The sequence below is a fragment of the Patagioenas fasciata genome, chromosome 3 (genome assembly GCF_037038585.1).
Source record: "Patagioenas fasciata isolate bPatFas1 chromosome 3, bPatFas1.hap1, whole genome shotgun sequence".
Classification (NCBI taxonomy): Eukaryota; Metazoa; Chordata; class Aves; order Columbiformes; family Columbidae; genus Patagioenas; species Patagioenas fasciata.
The window spans coordinates 59,301,730-59,325,013 of NC_092522.1; the positions used below are offsets into that span (position 1 = coordinate 59,301,730).

A 23,284-nucleotide genomic window follows, 5' to 3' on the forward strand; every position below is an offset into this window, starting at 1 on the left:
AAAACATAATTCCACAGTGACTACTAATCTAAAAATATTCAGCAGCTCTCTAAAAATGTTCAGCAAAATCATGGGAACTACAGTGGGAAAAGAAGCCTCCAAAATTTAAAGTGACAGTGCTTTTAATTATTACTAGATTCAATAACGGCAGACAAAAAGAAAGCTTTTTCCAAATCCTTATAATGATTTAGACTGAGGTGAAAAAATTGGTAAAAATGAGTTTTTACTCAGTATTGAGACTTAAAACACCTAAAGTGTTGTGCTTTCAGTTTCGCCAACAGAACGTAACTGGAATCTAGGACGCTTGGAATACAGGAAAACAAGCTCTGGCATTAAGTTGGAAAACCTTTTTTTTACAGGAAGGCACACCACCTCATCTTGCCATTTAACCCATAAATGCTACACTAACTTTACTTTCAATTAGCAACAGTTTTGAACTTAGTTATACCTAAAAATGTTTGAACTCCTAAAATTCCAGCCTTAACTAATAATTTAAGGGTGTTTTCTAATCACCTCCTTAGGAAAGACGTCCATCTGGAAGGGGACAGGACAAGACGCATGCTGTGTAAAAAGCATACTATCTTCAGACCCCATGGCAAAACCTGAAAATTCATCACACCTTTTCCTTCAAGGAAATTGCATTTAAATTACTGAGATCCCAACTTCAAATTTGGGATTGCATGAGCTACACAGATCGTCCACATATATGATCTTGACCATTCTTCCATTCTTTACCTAGTGAATACCCTTCGAGTTTTTAGCAGAGGACTTCATTTTCTCTTAAGTATTTCCAAAGAAAAAAGCAAACAGGACTAGAATAACTGGAAATAATTTCAAATTGTGCCCTGTAAGTCTGCAGCCTAAAAAATTCATGCAGTCCATCTGTGACTACTGGCATTACTCACGTTCCCAGGTGTGAGGCACAGGCTTCCAGAGCCTGCTTATCATTCAGACACTGGTTGAGGAATTCCTGGAAGTTCTGGTTAGACTTTGCTATTTGCTCCTGAATATGGCTCACAACTGGTTCAGGTAAGCAAGCATACAAACTTTCTCCTTTCTTGCAAGCAGCATCCAACTTCTTCTGTCCCTCACTAACAGAATCCAGCACACCCTGTGTAATGAAAGGATACAGTTTAAACATGCAAGATTTTAAAACTAAAGATACTTCTATTAAAAGTCACAGAATCACAGAATGTTAGGAATTGGAATGGACCTAGAAAAATCATCTAGTCCAATCCCCCTGCCGGAGCAGGAACACTTGGATGAGGTTACACAGGAAGGCGTCCAGGCAGGTTTTGAATTTCTCCAGAGAAGGAGACTCCACAACCTCCCTGGGCAGCCTGTTCCAGTGCTCTGTTACCCTTACTGAGAAAAAGTTTCTTCCCAAATTTAAGTGGAACCTCTTGTGTTCCAGTTTGAACCCATTACCCCTTGTCCTATCATTGGTTGTCACTGAGAAGAGCCTGGCTCCATCCTCGTGACACCCTTTATATATTTGTAAACATTAATGAGGTCACCTCTCAGTCTCCTCTTCTCCTCTTCTCTTTAAGAGACCCAGCTCCCTCAGCCTTTCCTCATAAGGGAGATGCTCCACTCCCTTAATCATCTTTAAGTGATCAGATTTCCCCAACAATATAAGAGCCATGTCTAGCCATGGAAAAAAATTCAAAGCGGATCGTTCAAATAAAAGTTTATTAAATGGTGCTACACTTCACAGAGCTCTTTGTTCTGAAGATAGTCCTGTCTTTCTCAGGAGTTTAGTAGTCCTGAAGATGTTATGTATTTCAGGAATTAGGGCTGTTTGCGGTAGATGTCTGCTGTTTGTGTTTTCTCTCATCAAAAATCTACACAGATAAGCTTTGAAATATCAGTGTTAATCTGAAAGATTGAATAAGCAATAGTATAAGTAAAAGTAGCAATAATAAAAGAAAAAAGGAAAAAAAAAGGGAAAAATTAAAAATCAGAAACAACAATAATTTAGTTACACATAAACCTTCCAGAAATTAAATTGTGACCTCTCGGAAGAGTGAACACTTTTTTCCACTGTATTCCCTCTGCAGTACATATTGCTGTCTTGAACCATTCTTACACTATTTTTTGGAAACAAAACCAATGAATATGATAGCATCTACAAAATATTTCAGAGATATAATTGGATATATATAGCTAAATTGCTAATTACTGTTTTTTTAAAATCTGTTCACCATACCTGTAAGTCATGTAGCTTTGCCTCTATGGCTTTGCTGTCCCCAGATCTGTAAGATGATTCTTTTACTGCAGCCTTCACACCAGAAAACCATTCCAGGAATTCTTGCATAGAATCTTATTTAAGAAAAAAATATACAGAAGAGAATACATTTTTAAGAAGCAGCATTACTCATAATACTATAGAGCTGTCTTCCACAATTATGCTTCAAGAACAGTATGTAAAAGCTAACAGGATGAATCTCATTGCTTTCAATGACCTTGGGAGTGGGATGCATTGCACAAAAGTTAGATGTTTCCACTCTAAACATCCAAATTTGAACAGTCACACAAGGCTCTCCTAGGCCAATGGGAAAAGACAGGCATTTTCAGTGTATGATACATCCCACTGTAATGTTAGATAACTTATAGATTAATATCTTAATATCTAAGATTAAAAAATTGCCTACTTCTCTCCACTGACTATCCAGAGAGCCCAAGAAATAATTGAGATGGGGACTTAAACATTCTAAACATCTCTTTTTGGTTATTTGTATCTCTGAATGGCAAATATGTGAAGTGTATGTATGCAATTGAGATATATACTAAGAGTGAAGAAAGATGGAGCTGAGCTTGCCTTTCATGCATATTATGTGTTTAAAGTTGAATTCTGTTTTTGTAAATCAGTTTGCTTTGTAGCAGCTATCAAATGAACAGTTGGTAACAAGACTTTTTGAAATGCTCTATACAAAAATAAAGTTGTAATTGCAAGTGACATCATTGGAAACTGGGGCAGACTCCAGAATGATTCACGGCTGTGGGCTAACGGCTCGTATTAACAAGCCTGAGGACTCACAGAGGAAATGTTTTTCCAAGGACTCCTGCATGCTGGCCTGTGTTCTGGAACAGAGCTGATTCAAAGATTCATACTTCTTTATTAATGAAGTGACAGTGCCACCAAGAGTTTCCAGCTCTACAGAATGGTATTTGCGACACAGGCTGTTGAGGTTCTCGCAGGTCGAGTCAATGCTGCTCTGCTGAAGCTGGAGGTCTTTTTCTGCTTCCTGAAAATGAAATTGCAACACAAATATGACATTTGCAAAGAAACAAAAGATCCCTCTCTTTTCCTCAAGCATTCCTTGCTCCTCTCATTGCAAGTCCTAGACACAATGAAGGGAAGAAGTACTGGATCATGTTTCCTTAATTTTCCAAGTGAGATGAATGCTCAAAACTTTAGTAACATTAGCCATCACAGAAATGTGAAAATTGCTATTTCTCATGGTGTACTACTCTATGAATAAATAAATAAATTTCAAGGCATATTGAATAGCAATAGTTATTTTCATCAAACTCTGAAGGGGCATGTGAGATACAGCATGACACTGGTATTTAGTGGGAGTGGGAGTTCTGAATGAAAGGGAGTTTTCACCTGAGCAGAGATGAACATTTGTTTGGAAATTGATTTGAATAGGCTAGTATATCACTATTAACATGTGCTTACACTGAAAAAAAAATCTCTTTTTTTTTTTTTTTTGGTGGTATGCATAACTATGCTATCGAGACTTCTAGGAGCTAGGCAACAGAATTGCTATATATGAGGACTGAGGAGGACTTCTGAGGTAGAAGCTTGTGTTAAATTGAGTTCAATCCACGGTCTCTTACTTTGATGAGTTATAAGTTCATAGCTTACATTTGAAGGGAGTCAACAGACTTTCAAACATGCTAGAGTAATGACTTAAGAGTTCAGTGTAACGAAACTGGTTCTTGTCACAACAAAAACCATACTATTCATTATAATTTTCTAAAAGGTTTATATAAAGTTAATAGTTCAGAATGTTTTTTCATTGGTGGAACTTCTTAAACTAACTAACTGTATTATTTGCCAGTATTTTATCAAATTAAAATTAAGTATAATGCTTAGCAAAAACTGATAAAAAACCAAAGATCACTACATAACAAAAAGCACCTTCATTTTTTTCAGCACCAACCTTCACTGTATTTAGACCTTCAGGATCCAGGTTACGTGCACAGCTTAATAGTGTTTCTTCCACTTTTGCCAACCAGTCTGTCATCTGATCAATAAATCTCTGTAACTCCATCTTCTGAGTACTGAAATCTTTCAGCGTTTCTTTTGCTGTCTGTAACATTTCTTTGGCATGTCCCAACTTCTGCCTCAAATCTGATGCTATAAACTAAGAGCAAAATGTTATGTATTAAAGCATTGAAATAAAACTCCTATTATGGCAAAAGTTTATTGAAAAAATGGAAGGTGAGAAAGTCACCAATTATGATAATTTTGCTCTTTTTATATCCATAACTAAAGATACTTACATAAATACAAAATGTCAATGATTCAGAATCAAATCTTAGAGTAATCCAAAGGAGGGATACTCACTTCTAAAAAGCAAGACTGCAAATTGTTGAAGTTGTTATCCACTTCTGAAAAGTTTAACAAATCCTTTTCATTTACTAATTTGCCACATACACAGAATATGACCAAAACACACATAGGTCCATAAAAAGAAATGTCAATTGATGAGACTTAAGAGAATTTGGGCTTAAAGTATCTCAGTGTAAGGCAGATTAAAATTGAAGGCAGCACAAAATGAGTTAGAATATTGCCCATTAACCTGTTTCAAGACAGCAATATGTGAAACTATAGGAGATGTTAGCTGTGCACATTTTACTAATAAAAAGTAAATCAAATCAGTCATAAAAGGAAAATATTTGTAAATGAGAAATTACTGAAAATTCTATTAAGGAATTGTTTATGTTCTCAGAATATGAGCTGATCATGACGTAGTTTACATATTTAGTATTTGAATGTTGACAAATACTTTGGTGATTTGATTTAAGTTTTGAGGCTTTATTTTCAAATTTGCATTTATATCTCAACTACAATTATTTTATTGTAGTTATGACTTAAATCTTTTGATGTATTTGTTATATTTAGTAGTTGGAAATAGGTATATGTTAGTTAACAGTGATACTCTGCAAAACAATTTCCCCTAAGTTTCACTCTATAAGTGAACAGATATTTATTAAGAAACTTACGATTACACCTGATTTTTCTGAACCTCTAATGTAAAGGAAACAATTTGGGAGAATATACAAGCATTTCTACGTAACTTGTACATCTTTATACTATAGCGTTCTTGACCCACATCTGATTGGTAATTTAAGTTTATATTTACAATCATGGCAAAATGCAGACAAGGCTTGACAGTTATATTAAGTTCCATTAAAATTCGATAAATGCATTTGGAATAAATATCTACTGAGATATTTCACTTCCTGTGGAAATCACAGAAGCCATCTTATCTTTTAAAACTTCTGACATTGAAAGTGAATAATTTCACATACCAATTTCCATTCAAATCAAACATCCAAAATAGTAATAGTTTGGTTTTGCATTTGCCCTATAACATGAAAAATAAGAACCTGGCCAGTAATAAATGTTCAACAAGCTATATTCAATATTTATGTTTTAGCCCTCTCTTGTAACAGTTGCTTCAGGGCACTAATTCCAGTCCACTAAAGAATACTTTTGATTTGATAAAGCAAATTAATGTATTTTACTGCATTATAGTTCTTTCAAAGAGGGAAACAGTGTATGGTTTAATGTTGTGCAGTGTAAAGAACACAATCTGTCTTGTATCTGATTAGTTATCTTATAAACTATTCACTCTATTTGGCTTTAGTAAAAAATACTTTTACAACTCTAACGTTCATTTACTTTATGGCACCTTTTTTTTCAGCAATTACCCAAGTTAACTGAAGAAATATGAAAAAAGAGCAGTTATGATACATATAAATAATGCTGTAGCTGTCACCTTGAAAGAAAAGGGCAGTACAGGAGAGACAGAGATTTCAGGAGCTTCTTAATCATTTGAGCACAGTCTGTGATTACCAATACCTTTATTTTACCTGGAGATCTGCAGGAGGCTCTTGACTATGAATCAGTTCTTTGAGATCTGAAATTTTAGAACTAAGCTGCTCCAACTTCAGTTCTTTATCCTTGACTTCAGACTGTAAAAGAGATGTGGTCAAAGTTTCATACCAAATACAAGAAGGTTCTAGACCCTCTGAAGGATGCTCCATCAATTGCAAAGTTTAGCAACTAGAGGTAAAACACTGGTCTATTTGTTTTCTTCTCTAAAAACCTCTCATCTCCTTTCCTGTATTAGACTCAGTTCAGAGATTTTCCCCCCTCCATTAAAACAATCACACACATTTTTAGCATTTAAAATTCACTAACAGCTTTAGTTTCTTAGAACCAGCTGAATAAATATGGGAATGTCATTGTTTACTTAACTGGAAAAATCTACTGTGGTTGTTTGGCTCCACTTAATGGCATGCAGAGTATAATCCATGTGCTCTTTTTTGTTACAAGGAACTGAACACTTGGATAAAAATTAGACACAGAAATAAATTTTCATGTCAAAAGGGAATTAAAAAATGCTGCTATATACGCACTGACATATCTGGACCTTGTATTTATTGCAGTCGTATAGATCCAAGTTATAAAGAAATATTATACTTATTAAAAATATGGCAAAGAGAAAATCATAATATGTATAATTGTAGTTCTGAAGTACTAGGAAAGTAATCGGTGTATATATCCTACTACCCAGACTTTCTTTTCTAAAAACTTCAAACAGATCACTCCAATTAAAAGATGGGACAGTGGATTTCAAGATAAAATTGCTGCACTAAACATCTGCCCTGCATGGTCAAGTTCAGGTGGTCCCAGAAGAATCCTCAGGGGATATGCTGTGCTAAGGAGGATACAATATTAGGTGACTGATCAAGAAATGGACCACTGCTATGGACCATAGAAAAGGTCCACTGATTATTTCTGTCCCTGCTCATTTATTTCTGATTGCTGAAACAGCAGGACCCTTCTGTCAGTGAAAGTGCAAAAGAAGTATTATAGACTGTGACTTCTGTGACTGCAAATGCATGCACAGTGCTCTTGTCTTCTGCTATTCTGGCCCTCCAGTGGATCTGGTACATCTGTGATTTGGGCACTGGATGCTCTTATTCCAAATCAGTTTTAATAGTGATGAGTTTAGGTGGTCTGATTTCTATGCTAATCAGAAAACTATTAGATAAAGCTTATCCTGAGCAAAATACTGATCCCATACGATTTCATATTCTATCATACTACTTGTATATGTTCTCTGTGCATCTTCCTAAGGACATAATTTATTTCAAATGAAGTAGAATATGGCTCATCCTGTGGTTGATCTACCATGTATTTTGAGCCAACAGAGGCAGCACACATCCTGAACACTGGCTAGATTTCTAAAACAGTTTAGCACTATCCAGAAAATTAAGACATCATCCTACCAAAATTGTTAGAATGTGACATTAAAATTTGCCTTCCGGTCCAGCACATATTATTATTGTCTGGAGAAACTACCTTCCTAGATGAGATTTTAGAAACTGCTGTTCTTGTTTCTATCAGAAGCAAACAGCCACTGGGCTAGTGGTACCACTGCTTGAACAGGGGACACGGTAGTCTACAACAGCATAGCCTTAGCTATGTGCCTGCTATCACTGGAGGTTTTGGTCCAGAACATTTTAATCACTGATTTATAGGTAAGCACCTGTAAGTCTTTCAGGAGAATCTCCATTCTCTGACTGTTACTCAAATTGCTGATGCCTTCATTCAGTTGAGAAATGCATTTATTGCACCATCCATCCATTTCATCTCCAGATTTGAGAATGTCATCCCATAGGGACACACTCACACTCAGACGGTCGATGCTGTCATCAATCCTTTCAGACACCTTTTAGGAGGAGAATTATCAATAGCATTCACTAATTAATTTTAGAATTCCTTATTTTGTAGCCAGTTGCAAGACAAGTGCATCAGAAATAATTAATAAGCCTAGATGAAAATTCTTCTTAGACTTAATTCTAAGTTCTGAATTCTAATTTCAGTTTAGCTACCCACATCATAAAATGAACAAAAATCATACATGACTGTTTCTAAAAAATTGCATATTTTTTTTATTGGGAAGGAGTTTTATATTCAAATAAACTTTATCTTTAAAACCAGTTTTTACATTTGTCTTTCTTAAGTAAGGTACGAATTTCCTAATAAAGTGGATAAATATGAAAATATAAAATATTAGGATTTATATTCTGTTTTTCTGCTATAATGTTCTTTCTCGACATATTGACATATTTTATGGTGCAGATTAATACGACTTACTGCCCAATTTGTTTAGTCCAATTTACTTCAATCAAGTAATATTGGCATACATTAAGTGAGAAACCAATCCAAATTTATAATCAGAAGCGTGCACTGAGTTTATGCTAGTAACATTCATACATTGTTATAAGACATCATTTTAAAATCTATCAAATGGATGTCACAATCTTTTGCATATAACGGATGCCAAATCCTGCTGATTAACCCTTTGAGGTATACTTCAGAGTAAGGTTTACTAAACAATTGCACTCTAAGATCCAAGAAAATACTAACACTGTAACCTTAGCACAACTTGAAAACTGTATTCAGTGTATAAACATCAGATTCTTACATCCAGCCATTTGTCCACTGTACAGTTCATATCTGCTTTTATCGCAGAGAAGTCACAGTTATGCACTCTTTTCAATTCTGTTAACAAATGTTTTCCTTTATTGGTGAAAGTATCCAGGTCTTTCTGTTTAGCACTCAGGTCATTCTTGGCAGCTTCATGCTGTGAACATAAATATTTGCTTGTTTAACACATCCTTGAAGAAAGAAAGGAAAATCCAGTTCTCCATGTGATATATGTTATGCATTTGATCATTCTCATTCAGTGTACCATCTAATATTTATCTATGTCACAAAATACGAAGCAACTAACATGGTTTTCTCATAAGCAAAATGAAATAGTATGATTGCTCTTCTAAGTAAAGCACAGGAGTGGGAATAATAAATTCTGAATATTCTCCATTTGGTAACCAGCTATCTTTGGGACTTAAGGCATTTTTCCTTTTTATTATTTTTTATATTCTTCACACTCTACATGTCTAAAATTGAATAACCAATCATTGACTAACTAGTATCCAAAATCAATTCTGGAATTAGAGCAGGGTAAAGAGAGGGTGTTGCAAACAAAATTTAGAATTATAAACCCCATAATTCCTAGATTCTCTGGAAAAGTACAAATGTGTTCAGAAAGGAATTAGACAAAATCTTCAGGTCTACTAAGTTTGCAATTCTAGGCATAGGTAAATCTGTAAAACTGTTCCTGAATAGGTGACAACATACTGAGAAAGGGTCAAAGTAAATATCTCATAGATTTTCTTTAACAAGTGTTACAGATCAGCAGATAAGCTACTAATCTGGATGCAGCATGGCCACGTGGCCATTCCTACCTTATTACAGCTGCAGTTGTGCAAAATATTTATTGTGCTCCAACTCATTCAGGCCTAGATATGGCCACTGTTGTAGCAAGGAATTTTCTGCAGCTCAAGGCTCACATTAAGGAGAGGAATCATATGGAAGTTACATACATTCCTTTGTTAGACTGGTGAGCTCTGTTCTGGCTTTCAGTTCTAGTTAAAATGTCTATTAAAAAGAGGCCATAAATATCCATAGTTTAGAATGAGGTTTATACAGAGTTGAAGAATTTTTAATGAAGAGCTCAATAGGCTCAATAGGCTTTCAAATGAATGGAAGTAATTTAACACAGAACTGTTTATTCTGACAGGCTGATAGATAGCAGAATTAAGAATATCAGAAGTATGATCCAATTAATCCTTATCTCAGCTCAATGGCCAGTATCAACATTGTACCCCATAGGAAAAGATACAGATATAAGAATTGCACACATTAGAAATGCATGCCGTTCATTTTGGTTTATTGACTTTTATCCACTCAAAAAACTACCCAAAATTGAAAAACATTAAAGTATGTTGACTGGAAATATTCTCTCATACTATGACAAGAATATATTCTCAAGGTATTTTATATGAAGAGCAGATAACTTATGCCTTCCATACAAATCAACGTTTTGCATTTCTAGATGTTAAAATTATAAATAACAACAATCAAATACACATTAATGGATCTCATAAAAATGCTGAAAGGACTATATTCTCATCAGAATCAGTACAATTTAAACCCTGAATATCAGTGTGAGAAAATTTGACAGTAAATTCAAGTAACTTTACATACAGCTCAAGGGCAACTTTCAAACAGAAAAATCCATCTAAATCAAAAATCATTTAAATCCCTCAAATGAAAATTTATGTAATTACCTTTGATAAAATTCGCCTGACATCTTCATGATCCTTCCAAATGGATTTGATGGCAGAAGCACTGCCGGCACTGTCTATGACTTTCATTACTGTTGACTTCAAGCTCTGATATTCCTTCATCAGATCAATGAGAATGCAGGACTGCTCCTTTCTGTAAAGGGAAAAGGCTGCGTTAGCACTATTTGCTGTCATGTTTCTGAAGGAAAAAGAATATAACATAGCGATTCACTATGGGAAAATCAGGATGCACTGCTAAATGTGTTTTGGGCAGCAAAGGAAATATTAATATTTAGGTTTTACAAATCACTATGGGTCCATATATCACAAAACATCTCACTGAAGAGACAGGATATGAATTACCATCTCATATATATAAGATATTGAAGCAAATGACTCAAGCTAAAGACAGACTGAAGCTGGAATTCAAGCTTCTCCCTAGGTTTAGCACTTTACTGACTGGAAACCACACTACAATGATGCTGGCACTCAGAGCTCATGTTTTTTTAACCTGTTTCTTTCACATGAAATATTTTTTGAGGTATAAAGAAGCAGAAATAAAGACTAAAGCAATGGTGGACATTTTGAAATGAGGGTAACCCTTTCTTCCACTTAGTTCAGATTTATACATCTCTTAAAAATTCACTAAAAAAACAGGCTGAATTCAGCTGGAAAAAAAAAAAAAAACAAAACCAAAAACACTTGAAATGCAATTCATGTAGCTGTGCATATTTTCAAGAGGGAAATAATACAAAGTTCTGGTTAAGGGGCAGTATATTTACAAATATCTGTACGGTGTCAACCAAGAAACAGAATAAGAATACAGCATATAAAGCAAAGAGAAACAAACATACAAACAAACAAACAAACTTAATTGTTTTTTAAATTGTTACTCCAGTACACAAACCCAACAGTTACATGGAGATCAGCAAATTGCATATGCCCATTGAAGTATTTGCCAGGCTTAGAACTGGTCTGCTTCTGCACTTCGACAAAATTTATGTACATTGAGGATGATGTAGTACCAAACGAACCTAGCACTTAATTTTACCATGATAACTTAAAAAAGAATATTTGAAGAAGTTTTCTTTAAAGATAATGAAGAGGCAACAAAGAAAAAAGTAAAAGAAAACTTTAATTCTTTATGAACTTTCATTGATATACAAAACTGCCTTACATCACTGATTATACACTAGTGATCGTTATGAGCCTGGTCCCTTGGGCAAGGAAGAAAGACTTAAATCTAGGAATGATTTAGGAGCACTAAATATAGGGTTCTAAAAACCACATATCCAACAGAGAAGAAAATACATGCTAGGAGAGTATGTGCTAGTTGGAGTGACAGTGAAATCTCAACGAAGAATTCTTATCTTTCAGGAGAGTAGACAATAACATACAACTAAAAGCTCAGTATATTTATAGGTATTGTCCTGAGAACCTATCTGTGGCTTTGTTAATATTATAATTACCGCTGGTACAAATATCCTGGTTTATACTATGTTTTATTTTCTACTCAGTACTTAACATACAAGCCCCGCTTTTTATTGGAATTCATATGGCAAGAAGGTATTAAATGTAAATAACTGGATCTCTTTCCTCACTAAAATAACTTTATCCTTTCTCACCTTAAGTCTAAAATCTACTTACTTTTCATGTATAACTTTCTTGGTATCCTCCCACAGAGATTCTAAGTGATTTATCTCTTTGTCGATCTCAGGAGCAAGTGTAATATCTTTTTGGGCTATTTGTTTTGCTTTGTCCATGAGCCACTGGAGTTCATGCTGGTGAGAATTCAATTCTTCATCTAACTGGTTAAAAAGCCTCAATCTGCAAGTTAAAAGGCAGATTTCAAATTTACTTATCTTCACTTTTATGCGAGAGGAAAGAGGAGAAAGGAAGAATGAAACAGTGGCTCTTAGAGTTACTGTGCATAAAGTTCCCTTTTTCTAGCATTTCCTACACAATCTTCAGAAAGCAAAGTCTTATTTTTTCTTTTTTTCTGCTACAACTGAGCTCAGAATGTGATTTTTCTGATACATATATAGCTATACAGTTATATAGATATACATATACCTTCATCACACACAGTGACTTGGAAACATACTCAAATACTTAGATTAGTATTTTATTTTAGTGTTTTCAATTCCTCCCACACATATGTACAGTCTTCAGTCCTGTAACAGAGATAGTTGTGTTATGAGAGATTTCGAGTAGCTGTTTGGAGCTTGGATTCATTTGGACAAACTCACTTTCTGAGACAAAAAATTTCTTGACTGTTCATTCAATATAAAAGATTAGCAAGACTTTCTAAGTGTTCTGCTTATGTTGTCCCTCTACCGAAACATCACACTCACAAAATTTTATTAAGTAGATATATGGACTCCTATATGCCTGGCAAGATATGAGGTACTCAGGCAGAAAACTCACACTTGACTTCAATGCATGAGAAAAACTCTAAAGACTATGAGCAAATAAAGAAGTCCCAAGCTCAAGCATTAATATTGGTTTTACCTTTGCTGGAGGGCTTGTAGCGTTGCTTCCTTCAGGCTCTCCTTGTCAGCCTTTTCCTCAGTATCTTCAATGCTTTTCAGCAGCTGTTCTTTACGTTCCATGAAAGACCTTCTCAAGGCTCCAAGAGCTTCTGCTTCACTCTGTTTGGTTCCCAGTAGGTTTTGAACTGCATCCAGTTCCAAGCACAGATTCTCCACCACAGCTCTGCAGGAGGTCCTCTGCTGAGACATGCCATGTTTTAGATGATACTGGGCCTTAGTAAGAGAACCATCCAAACTGATAGCAACAGATTCCAGCTTGTTAAGGGCTTGAATAACACCATTGAGTTCCTTCTCCAGTAATTCAGATTTAGTTTTATCCATATTCCCTGTTTTCTCCACTGTCTGCCTCAGTTGGTGCAGCACTCCTGATACAGAACTATGGAGCTCCAGGAATACCTGCAGCTGATCCAGAGCCTCTTGCCTTTGGCTAGTTATTTGACTTGCCTCCTGGAAGATCTGAAAGCAATCTTCAGTCTTTCCCTGAAATGTCTGCTGGTCCTCTGGGCAGCTGAAAGAACACAATTTATTTACATGTTCCTTCAGACTCCGTAACTGCTCTTTCTTATTTTCGACTTCCATTGAGTGTTTCTATGGGAAAGAAAGGAAATAGGGCTGGGTTTCTTCTTCCAATCAAAAGCTCAGAAAACATTTTAGTACTAAACTTACAAGCAAAACAAGCACTACCAAAGGATTTTCAGTAAGAACAGTTTAGTGTTAAAATTTTGCTTCACACTGGTCAAATAACAGAATGCTGTATGTCACTGCAACACTGTCTTGGTTTTCAAACAAATGACCTCATGCTAGCTTTAGATGAATATTTAGCTGAACACACTGTACAATTTCTCTGTCTTTAGTATTTATATCCAAAAGTTTACCTTATTGTGAGATGCAGCTAGTTGTTGATCAGCTGTGTTTATCTCTGAAGTGGCTTGTAGTTCAGCAAGAAACTGCTTAATCCAGTCTGAAAAACTGAGCAGGAGCTCATCAAACTGCCCGTGTTCAGCAATAAGAGATTGAAGGAAGTTGATCCTATAGGATGTCAGATGTAAATATGAAAGCACTTGATATAAATGAATCACTTCCCATAATCAAAACCACAGCTGACTGGACAGCATTAAAATGAATGCCAGGTGGAGGGAAAAAAGGAAACGTTAATTTATGTTACAAACGTGATGACTGCCATGCTGATTTCTTAACTGGGGAGTAACATAAGACTTGAAAGCAGTGGTTTCCACTGTTTGCACTATTTTATTCATATCAACTGTCAGAAGTGCCCCAAACAATCAAAGTATGTTCCTCAATTTTTCTTCATGACAGTAGTCCCAGCAAAGATAATGATACTGATGGACATCGCAGTTCTGTTTGCCCTATCATCTGCAACACGTAAGGTGGGAGTCTCATAACTTTAGGTAAAGAGTGAGGACTGCATGCTCAGCTTTCAGTGAAGTGAGGTTCAAGTCTGCTCAGAACACAATTCAAAAGAGGAATATGTCCAAAGTAGTACTAAGCACCTAGCAGAACTAAGCTTATAAACCTTGGCCTTAAAAAGAGCCTTGTCATTTACCTTCCTATTTCCCTTAGACAATTCTCTACATCATTTTCAATATGAAATGCTATGTAGAAAATCATAATCTTGTAAAACAATCAAATTGATAAAGCACCTAGAACAGAGATGTCAAACTCATTTTCATCGGAGACCACATCAGCCTCGCGGCTGCCTTCAAAGGGCCGAATATAATTTTAGGACTGAGTAGTTACATTTATACAGGCCTAAAATTACATTTGGCCCTTTGAAAGCAATCACGAGGCTGATGTGACCCCCGGTGAAAATGAGTTTGACACCCCTGACCTAGAAGATTACGTCATTGACCATGGTCTACTATTTAAGCTCTTTCACAAATAGTGAAATATTTATGTTCATCGTGAAAACAATTGAAAACTAAATATATGATAAAATACAGTTTCCAAAAAAATAAAAATGGAGCAGTGTTCCTGAGCCTAACATGAGCCAGCAGCCTAACAATTAAGCATTAATAGTACCTATGGCAAATGAAAACTTCAAAGCAGGTTTAATGAGATAATAGTCTGGCTGTACACAAGATAAAGCATATAAGTGGCAAAAATGCAGAATAAATATTGCAGATTTTGAAAGTAACTTAGAAAGTTACTTGTAAAATGTAACTGAAGAAATGCAACATTATCTTCATTTCATGCCCCATACTCCTTCAAACAGAACTCTCCTATGAAAAAAAGACAGCATGATAAATCTTTGAGATTCCCCACACCCCATTACTTGGAACTCAGGGTCAAATATGAATATTAAACCTTTGTTTTCCTAATGGTAATAATGTAAAAACTATGTTTCAGGATTGGGATTCCTCATCTGGATATTGGTTACTCTCATTCAACACATAAAAATCATTCTGAAACACAAACCTTTTATCAAGAGTTTCTGGTAAAGCTTTCCACCTCTCATCCAGCTCTTCAAATTTTTGCTTTATTGTTTTGACACACTGTTTGGAAGCTGTTGGGAATAGTGACTCACTCAATTGTAATAGGCTTGCATAGACTGATGCATGAGACTCAATGTCTTCTTGTAAATCCTGGCAGAACAATGAAGTGTATAGTCTTTAGATTAAATATGGCATCATATTATGCAAAATAACAAAAATAATTAAAAAATTAGCTATGTATTTCCAGTACATCACTTTGAGACAAGTGAATGAGCACAATCAAATCCATAGAGGAACTGAGATCTACTAGGACAAGCAGGTACTCAACACCTCTCAGCTAAATCTGCAACTCTAATTTAGCAAGGATTCATTAAAGTCAGGTTTTTTTGGTGTTGTTTGTTGTTTTGTTTTTGTTGTTGTTTCTCCTCTAGGGCCAACTGTGACCTTTTCACACAGCTCTACTGTGTGATGACAGTGGCTAAACTAAAGAATCATTTGTGACATATTTTGTGTGAAGTAATAGAATTGTAGGGAAATGTGGCAAATTCGCCCAAACAGAAAACCACTACCCAAAAAAATTATTTTCCTTCTCTCCAATTATATTTAAAACTGAAATTATGGAGTCATTGACTTCATGGAGTGGGGGAAAGATGCTACATTTGGCCAACTGCTTCATATTAATCTAAAAACAAATGGCAGAAGTTCCAAGGGAAGGCGTACTTTAGAAAAGGATGAAAGTCTTGTGTTAAAAAAAAAATCAGCAACCAGACTTTCACTGTGAATTCAAAATCTTTGAGTATTTTGTCATCTGAGCAACTTTACTCACATGAAAAAAAAAAAAAAGGAAAAATAGCATTGTCTAACAAAGGGATTTCTCTAGAGAAAGGATCCTCTGGCAAGCAGATCAATGTCCTTCCTTGACAGATAATACCAGAGTGTTATTTTTCTTGAGTCAGTATATTATATTTGCAAATAATATTCTTCCTGTCATTTTCTTGTCTTTGACAAACAACCACAGTAATAATGTAACACTTTCCCAGGACATTTCCAAAGCCCAGAATCAAGTGACTGTCAGAGTACAACTGAGCAAGTGCATCCTTTAAAGAAAACAAACCAGGAAATGTAGGGCGACAACCTTTCAGTTGAAAAGTACCTGCAGCGACTGCAGTTCACCTTCCAGTTTAACTCTGTCAGCAGAAACATACTGCTCCGAAGGTCTGGCCATAGCTTCACACCCCTCCAACCAGGCCAGGAAGACAGACAGCTCCTTCTCCTGCCTAAGAAAATTACAACGTAGAGTTACCAATTCAAGTCATCTCCTTGACCTCACACACTGACCACAGGAAGGTCTCTGTGTTCCTCAAAACAGACGTGAGAGGCTACTCACTTCTGCCATTGAGCCAGAAGAGTCTCTAATAAGGTCTGTTTCTCTTTAGCATTTCCTAGCACCTTTTCATATTTCTGCTGTAATGCTGTAACCTTCTGAGCAGCCTCTGCTTTGTTGACCACCTTTCGGGCACAGCCTGAGAGAGAGGCCAGAGTGTTGCTCAGTTTTTCCACAGTATGATAGAGGTCCTAACAAACATTAAAAAGAAACAGAAGTCACATACATAAAAAACAGTACAGTACAGTAACAATGATGGGAAAAATAAAAGCTGTATTTTTATTAAGAGTTTGAAGTGGTGCTACATCCAACAGATCATGAAGTCACTACAGAGCTTACATTTTGCTCACATCTGTCTTAGATACACGTCCTGAGCATATCAATCAAGTAGACTGTAGTGGAGAAAGACTTTCCAAAGCACAGTGTTAAAGAAACAAAAGCATCAAATCTTCTGAATGGGCATGGACACAGCATGATCATGTAAGGACAAAGCTCCAAATTCCCTAACATCTGCTAAGAGTTTATCTAATTTATACATATACAGTAAATTACAAAAGCTCACTCCAATACGTGAGGAGTGGCAGACTTGCAGCCCATGTCATGACATGGGAGAGGTAATGATCAGTTACTGTGAACTTGTGTCAGCATTAGCTAAAGGTCTTTTTCATAGAAATGGTCTCTGATGTCAGCTAGACTCACCAGTGCTGCCGTTTCTAGACAACTGGGAAACACTCATACCAAAATGATTGAAATACAGTACAATGAGTTACAAAAGCACAAAATTAAATAGATTTAAGACCACTAAATTTCCAGCTCACAGGTGTGCAATAATAACAACAGTAATAATGGTTATAATTACGGTCATGAATATATAGGAGGAAATGTGTATTATACAGCAACAGGCTGATGTTTAAACTAAATAATAAAAAATAATTTCACCTTTAGGCATTGAATCATCATGATCCCACAAGCAGGGCAAGAGTTTACAAGAGCATACCCAGCATGCTTTATGTTTAAAAGCCAGTAACAATAATCATGACATGTGCTGTCTGAATAAATTTTCCATATGCAAAATGTTTTTTGTCAATCAGAATCAAGCATTTTTGAAGCAGACAGGGCAGGTCTGCCTTGCATACAGCCTTTGCAAGTAGTTAACACTAAGTTCAGAAGAGATTATATATGTTTGACTGCAAGAACAATATGACTAAAAGTATTCATAATATTTTCTTAGAAAAGAACATAATGATTATTGTGGGAAGAACACATCACAGACTTCTAGACACAGATAAAAATGTTACACCAAATTCCCTGAGATTTGGGATTTCTTGTAGTGTGAATACCAATCAATGTTTGTTTATTTTTCTTTTGTAATGAACTGAACCAAATGCACTGGCACCCATGGATTTCTGGCATGAGAGGTAAAAGTTTCAGTTGAAACTCTGTCCAGTCTCTGCATTGTCCAAGAAAAAACTACATCTCAGGGGACTTTTTTTTTTTTTAAATCACATAGTTCTCTATATCAAGATGTAAGTTTCATGAAAATCTTTAAGAAAAAATGTCTGACATGTTTCTTATCATCTATTTTTTTGTGATGGTTTAGATGCATAAAATTAAAAACAATAGCCTGAAAGATTAACTCATACTTTTAGGCTTTCCCTTCTCTGGAGTGGGGAAAAAACTCTAAGTGTATCTGAAATAATGAAAAGAAATAGCTGAGGAAGCTTGCTTAAGCCTTCCCTGGGGCTGCCCAACCCAACATACCCTGGGCTGGGTGGCATCAGGCAGCCCCTGTGCTGGAGATATTTGACAGTTTAGAGAGAAGGTCAGGGTGGCACCATTTCCCTGGACTCAGTGGCAGGAGTCACTGGCCACATGCTCACCGTGCAATCCTGAAGGGCTGCATATGTTGCTGATGATGAAGAGCATGATGTGAGAGGCTCCACCAGTTTAGCTTCGAATTCAGACACTGTCTGCTGCACCTATGAAGAAAAGGCAAACCAGAGAGTCTAAAACCAGTAGGGAATACATAAATGATGCTTTAAATAACATCTTTTCAATATTTAGTGCTAATATTATATCCTAAATTTTTGTAGTGCTGAGTGCCCTTTGAAGCTAAAAGATGCTAACTGTGCTCAGCTCCTTGTGATTGTGGCAAGAATAGTGTTTAAATTATTTTCCTTGAGACCTACTAACAATCCAAGATTGAAGTTAAAATGTTTATAAAAAAGTATGGATGTGGTTTATTAGTGCAATAATTACTTAGATTTTCTAAAAGACAGCATAATTTTCTGAATGTGTATATTTTAGTGTCTTCCTGAACCTGCTTTTTAATTAGTTCAAAGCACAAATTTATGTTTAGAGGTCTTGCAATTATCTTAAAAATCTACTCATATATTCTAGTCCATTCCATTATAATATGCATTTTATATTCAATTTTAGAAAAATAAAGAGCAATTCTATAAATTGCTGCAAATAGTCCATTAGATTTTGCATGGTCTACCTGTTTAAGACTTTCTTCGTATTTCTGCTGTGCTGATGCATTCCCTGCGATTGTTCCTTCCAGCCTCTGTGCATGATCTCTTAGCTCCTCCCAATACCTTTTGACCTGAGTCAGTTTGGCTTTAATATGTGCACATTCTCCAGAGGTAACAAACTTGGAAAGAGACTCAGCTTCCTCTTCTAGTCTTGAGATTCCAGTTATTTTACCATCTATTTCTTTATGAATAACCTAAAACATAAAGTAGTAGTAAAAAAAAAACAAACCCAAACACCATATGTTTTTTAATTATCATGATAATATTTGCTACTATCAGTATTTTACCAGAGCTACTAATATTCTTCATTGAAAAAGTAAATAAGAGGAGAGCTTATTGACACCGTGAAATAACTAGTTATGCAATCTTCATATGCCCTGTAAATTCCCTTTTTCTTCTTGAAACTAGCACTGGAAAAGGTTTAAAAAACAGCCTGCCCTAAAAACAGTGTCTATGAAGAGGAATTAGAATTTGCTGAGGTGCATATTTTCATAAGCAGACAAGATGGTTCATATTTTAGCATCTCTTATTTCACAGCAAATTAATACACATTTCTCTTAAACACTCAAAATAAATACAAGCTAATGAAAAGTAACTGTGTAACTGAAAACAATATTGTTAAGGAGCTAAACCCTAACAGTTTATTATTTGTGTTAATAAGTTTTCAAGCACTTACAAAATAAAACATGCTATGATTTGAAAACCAATAGCGACTGTTTTTATTTTCTAAATAGAAATTCTATGGTATAATAAAGAATAAGTTAAATTAGATTATGAGATAGGGTGAGTGTGACCTCAAGCAGAGGATTAAATAAAGAACCACATAACAGTATAAATAGTAAGCCATAAGACAAGGGTGATAACGGCTTTTGGTACTTTTCAGCTGTCTTCTCGATCAAATAGCAAACACAAAAAGACAAACTCACACTGGCTTTACATTTCGTCAACTGCCTGACAGCAACTTCCACCTATTCTTTTGTGCTTGTTTTTATTTCAAATCAGAGGCAAACTGAAAGCTATAACATCCAAGACAGAAACCTATGGTGTTTCACATTCAGTGGCTATTTTTTCATCAAACATCAGTGAATTTGGAAATAGGATTTTTATCACAACAGAATTCTTTTCATTTTTGCTGATGTAGCTTGCCCATGGAGCTCTTATCAAAAGCAGTGAAAATCACTCATTGGGAGGGAACTGAAAGTGTAAGAGTGCTCTTTGCAACTGAAATAGGCAACAGTGTTTTCAGATATAAAAATGCTAAGATATGTATGTGTATGACATCAACCAAAAACTTTCCTGAAAATGCACTCTTAAAAGCATAGAACATGCCCGCCTTCTGCTATAATTGTGATATAAATACAGTATCTTACTTGCCATTACAAAGTTCAGAGGTGGCTTACTGCAACAGTCAGAGTCTAGAATTAGCAGAGTGACAGCAGAGAAAAAAATGTGGTGCTGTAAGCATTTATAGTGTCTCTTTATGAAAATAATTTTGAACTAATTTGGATTAGAAAATATCTGTTTTGCATGAAAATACGGTGCTGAGGAAAAGTACCAGATTTTTGGCCCTGGGGCTGAAATTATCTAACAATGCAGTAGATACAAAGGAGGCAGCGTTTTTTTACTCCCACGTTATCCTGTTAAATTCACTCCGTTACATAAAAGAAGGTGGATAATTGAGGCCTTCAAATTCTTACTGCATCTGCCACCAATGGTAACTACTTGTGATAACTGTCATTTTGTTCACCAGGAATTTTGGAGAAATGTGTAGGTGAAAATCTGGCTCTACTGAAGCTATTGGGGGGGCTCTGCAATCAGTGTCACTAAAAGTAGAATATGACCACTATGTATGATAATTACACTCAGCTGACCCCAGGGCTTTTATGTTGTCAGCCAAAGCTATCAGAAAGCACACCATTTTGTATTCATTTGCCTCATGTTGCAATATTCCTCGCTAATACGTTGTACTAGGAATTATGAAGCTTACAACAAAACATAATAAATTCTTCAAAATCAGGCACAGAGCAAGGCTGCTGAAAACACCTCGAGCTATGTCCATGTATCAGAGGATAGTGCACTCATTTCACATATCACAGTTCATAAAGCTCATTTGTTCACCTCAGTTACAACAATGTACCCTAGGCTTTATCTGGAGAAAATTCTCTGCCTTACATCTGTTCACTCAGACATTTATAAAAATTACCTGCTGATCATATTCTGCAAGGAACAGCCTTTCGGGGAAATTGGCTTGAATGGACTAGTAGGGCTTAACTAGGCTCCACTGAGATGGACAAGAGCTGTCATCACAACGTAATGCAATATTAACATCATTTGATGCATTTATTTTCTGCCTTAAGCATTTGAATTGTATCTATTAACTACTGAAAAGTAAGACTACATGACAGTGTATGCCAGTGGAATAAATGCATCTACATTATTTCACAAGGAAGCTTTTCTAAATTGCTGTGGTGATGAAGCAAGAATTCAAGCATCTTCAATGATGAAATCAAAATATTTTATTTATTTGGTGTATGTGAAGTTGTGATGAAATTAAAAACAGAAAATCTGTCGATAATCTGTTTCTGTCACATGAAACAAATGCCTTAATAGGATCCTTTGGAAATACTTAGTGTCAATCTGGTCCATGACTGCAAGCAGCTGTACACTTGTGCATTTCTGAGGAGCAGCTAAGTCATAGAAGAAAATGGCAGTGTGCACTGCATATTGAAACACTCCACTCCCTTAGAATCATGAAGTTTCAGAGAAGATACATTTTAATTTGTGGAAGGATATGAACTCAGCCCTTGAAACACAATGCTTGGAGACAACATGCACCTCAGTTAGCCACAAGAAACTAAACCATTATGTATCTACAGGAACGTACACACAATTTAAAACAATGTAAATATAATCACAATAAATGGTATGTAGGTTTGTAAGCTACCAAAAGCAACAGTTTATTTATTATTTCAGCATAAAAGATACATAGAGCAAGTTATAACTTTAGCTTGCAGGATTAAAATCAAGTTCTATATCCACTAGCTGATGTATGTTTCAAAATAAAAAAGCTTTATGCACCTTGTATTTGTGCAGCTATTTTGTACACCAGTCGAGATCACTCAAAAAGAGTATAAATTAAATAATATTTTTAACCATACACACAAAGGCTCCATATATGTAAATTAAACACTAACAGAGAAGGCAGTCTTAAGAATTTTCCTTTAGTTTATGTAAAACCTTACTGCTTAGTATATTTGTGTACAAAGTGTGCCATTGTTACATTAGGGTAGTTCTGAAACGAGTAAAATATCTGTTCTCCCATGTGGCCTCTAGCAAAATGACAACTAAATGGGCTTTTAATGCTAAACATAACAAGAACTAATCACCTTGATATGGCTGATCTGCATGTCCAAAGGAGATGATGATGTTTCCAGAGTTTCCAGTTCTTTCTCTTTTTCAGCTATCCAGATGGACAGAGCTTCAAAATTATTGCCAAAATGATCCCACTGGTTTTTCACCATTTCCATGCTTTTAATACTAAAATTAACCAAATTAATTAGAAAGAATAAACAGTTTAATATAATGAAGCTGCCCACATTCGTGCTAGAATAAAAATGTGACTTATTCAATCTACACGAGGGTCACTTTAGAAACTCCTGGTTTTAGAGGACCAAGTTGTGTGCTTGGTTCTCTCTTAGACTATGCACCCAAAAAGTCAAACAAGTATATTCACCATAGTAGGGACACTGACGGGAAAGAGAGTACAGGTTCATTCATCAGCTGTACATCAAGAATCTCATCATAGCAGGAAGAAAAAGTAACATGAGTGTGATTTTGATGAAATAATACGGAATTACGATAATATCAGATATCTAAAAATTGAGATAACTGAGTGCATAGATGTTAGTCATATAGTCA

The 23,284-nt window shown here is 35.6% G+C and overlaps 1 protein-coding gene across 3 annotated transcripts in view; it reads right to left on the reverse strand.

Moving 5' to 3' along the window:
- Positions 1-23,284, reverse strand: part of SYNE1 (spectrin repeat containing nuclear envelope protein 1) — a 300,424-nt gene that overhangs the window by 159,629 nt on the left and 117,511 nt on the right. For all 3 annotated transcript variants that reach the window (XM_071806433.1, XM_071806432.1, XM_071806430.1), the window contains 17 exons: positions 22,753-22,903; positions 19,333-19,560; positions 18,713-18,811; positions 16,836-17,023; positions 16,602-16,725; positions 15,432-15,598; positions 13,871-14,024; positions 12,955-13,583; positions 12,091-12,270; positions 10,447-10,597; positions 8,739-8,897; positions 7,797-7,979; positions 6,112-6,213; positions 4,173-4,376; positions 3,041-3,248; positions 2,210-2,322; positions 906-1,111 (listed from right to left, as the gene is read on the reverse strand). In XM_071806433.1, coding sequence (XP_071662534.1) covers positions 906-1,111; positions 2,210-2,322; positions 3,041-3,248; positions 4,173-4,376; positions 6,112-6,213; positions 7,797-7,979; positions 8,739-8,897; positions 10,447-10,597; positions 12,091-12,270; positions 12,955-13,583; positions 13,871-14,024; positions 15,432-15,598; positions 16,602-16,725; positions 16,836-17,023; positions 18,713-18,811; positions 19,333-19,560; positions 22,753-22,903 — 3,246 coding nt within the window. The remainder of the gene's footprint in view (positions 1-905; positions 1,112-2,209; positions 2,323-3,040; positions 3,249-4,172; positions 4,377-6,111; positions 6,214-7,796; positions 7,980-8,738; positions 8,898-10,446; positions 10,598-12,090; positions 12,271-12,954; positions 13,584-13,870; positions 14,025-15,431; positions 15,599-16,601; positions 16,726-16,835; positions 17,024-18,712; positions 18,812-19,332; positions 19,561-22,752; positions 22,904-23,284) is intronic.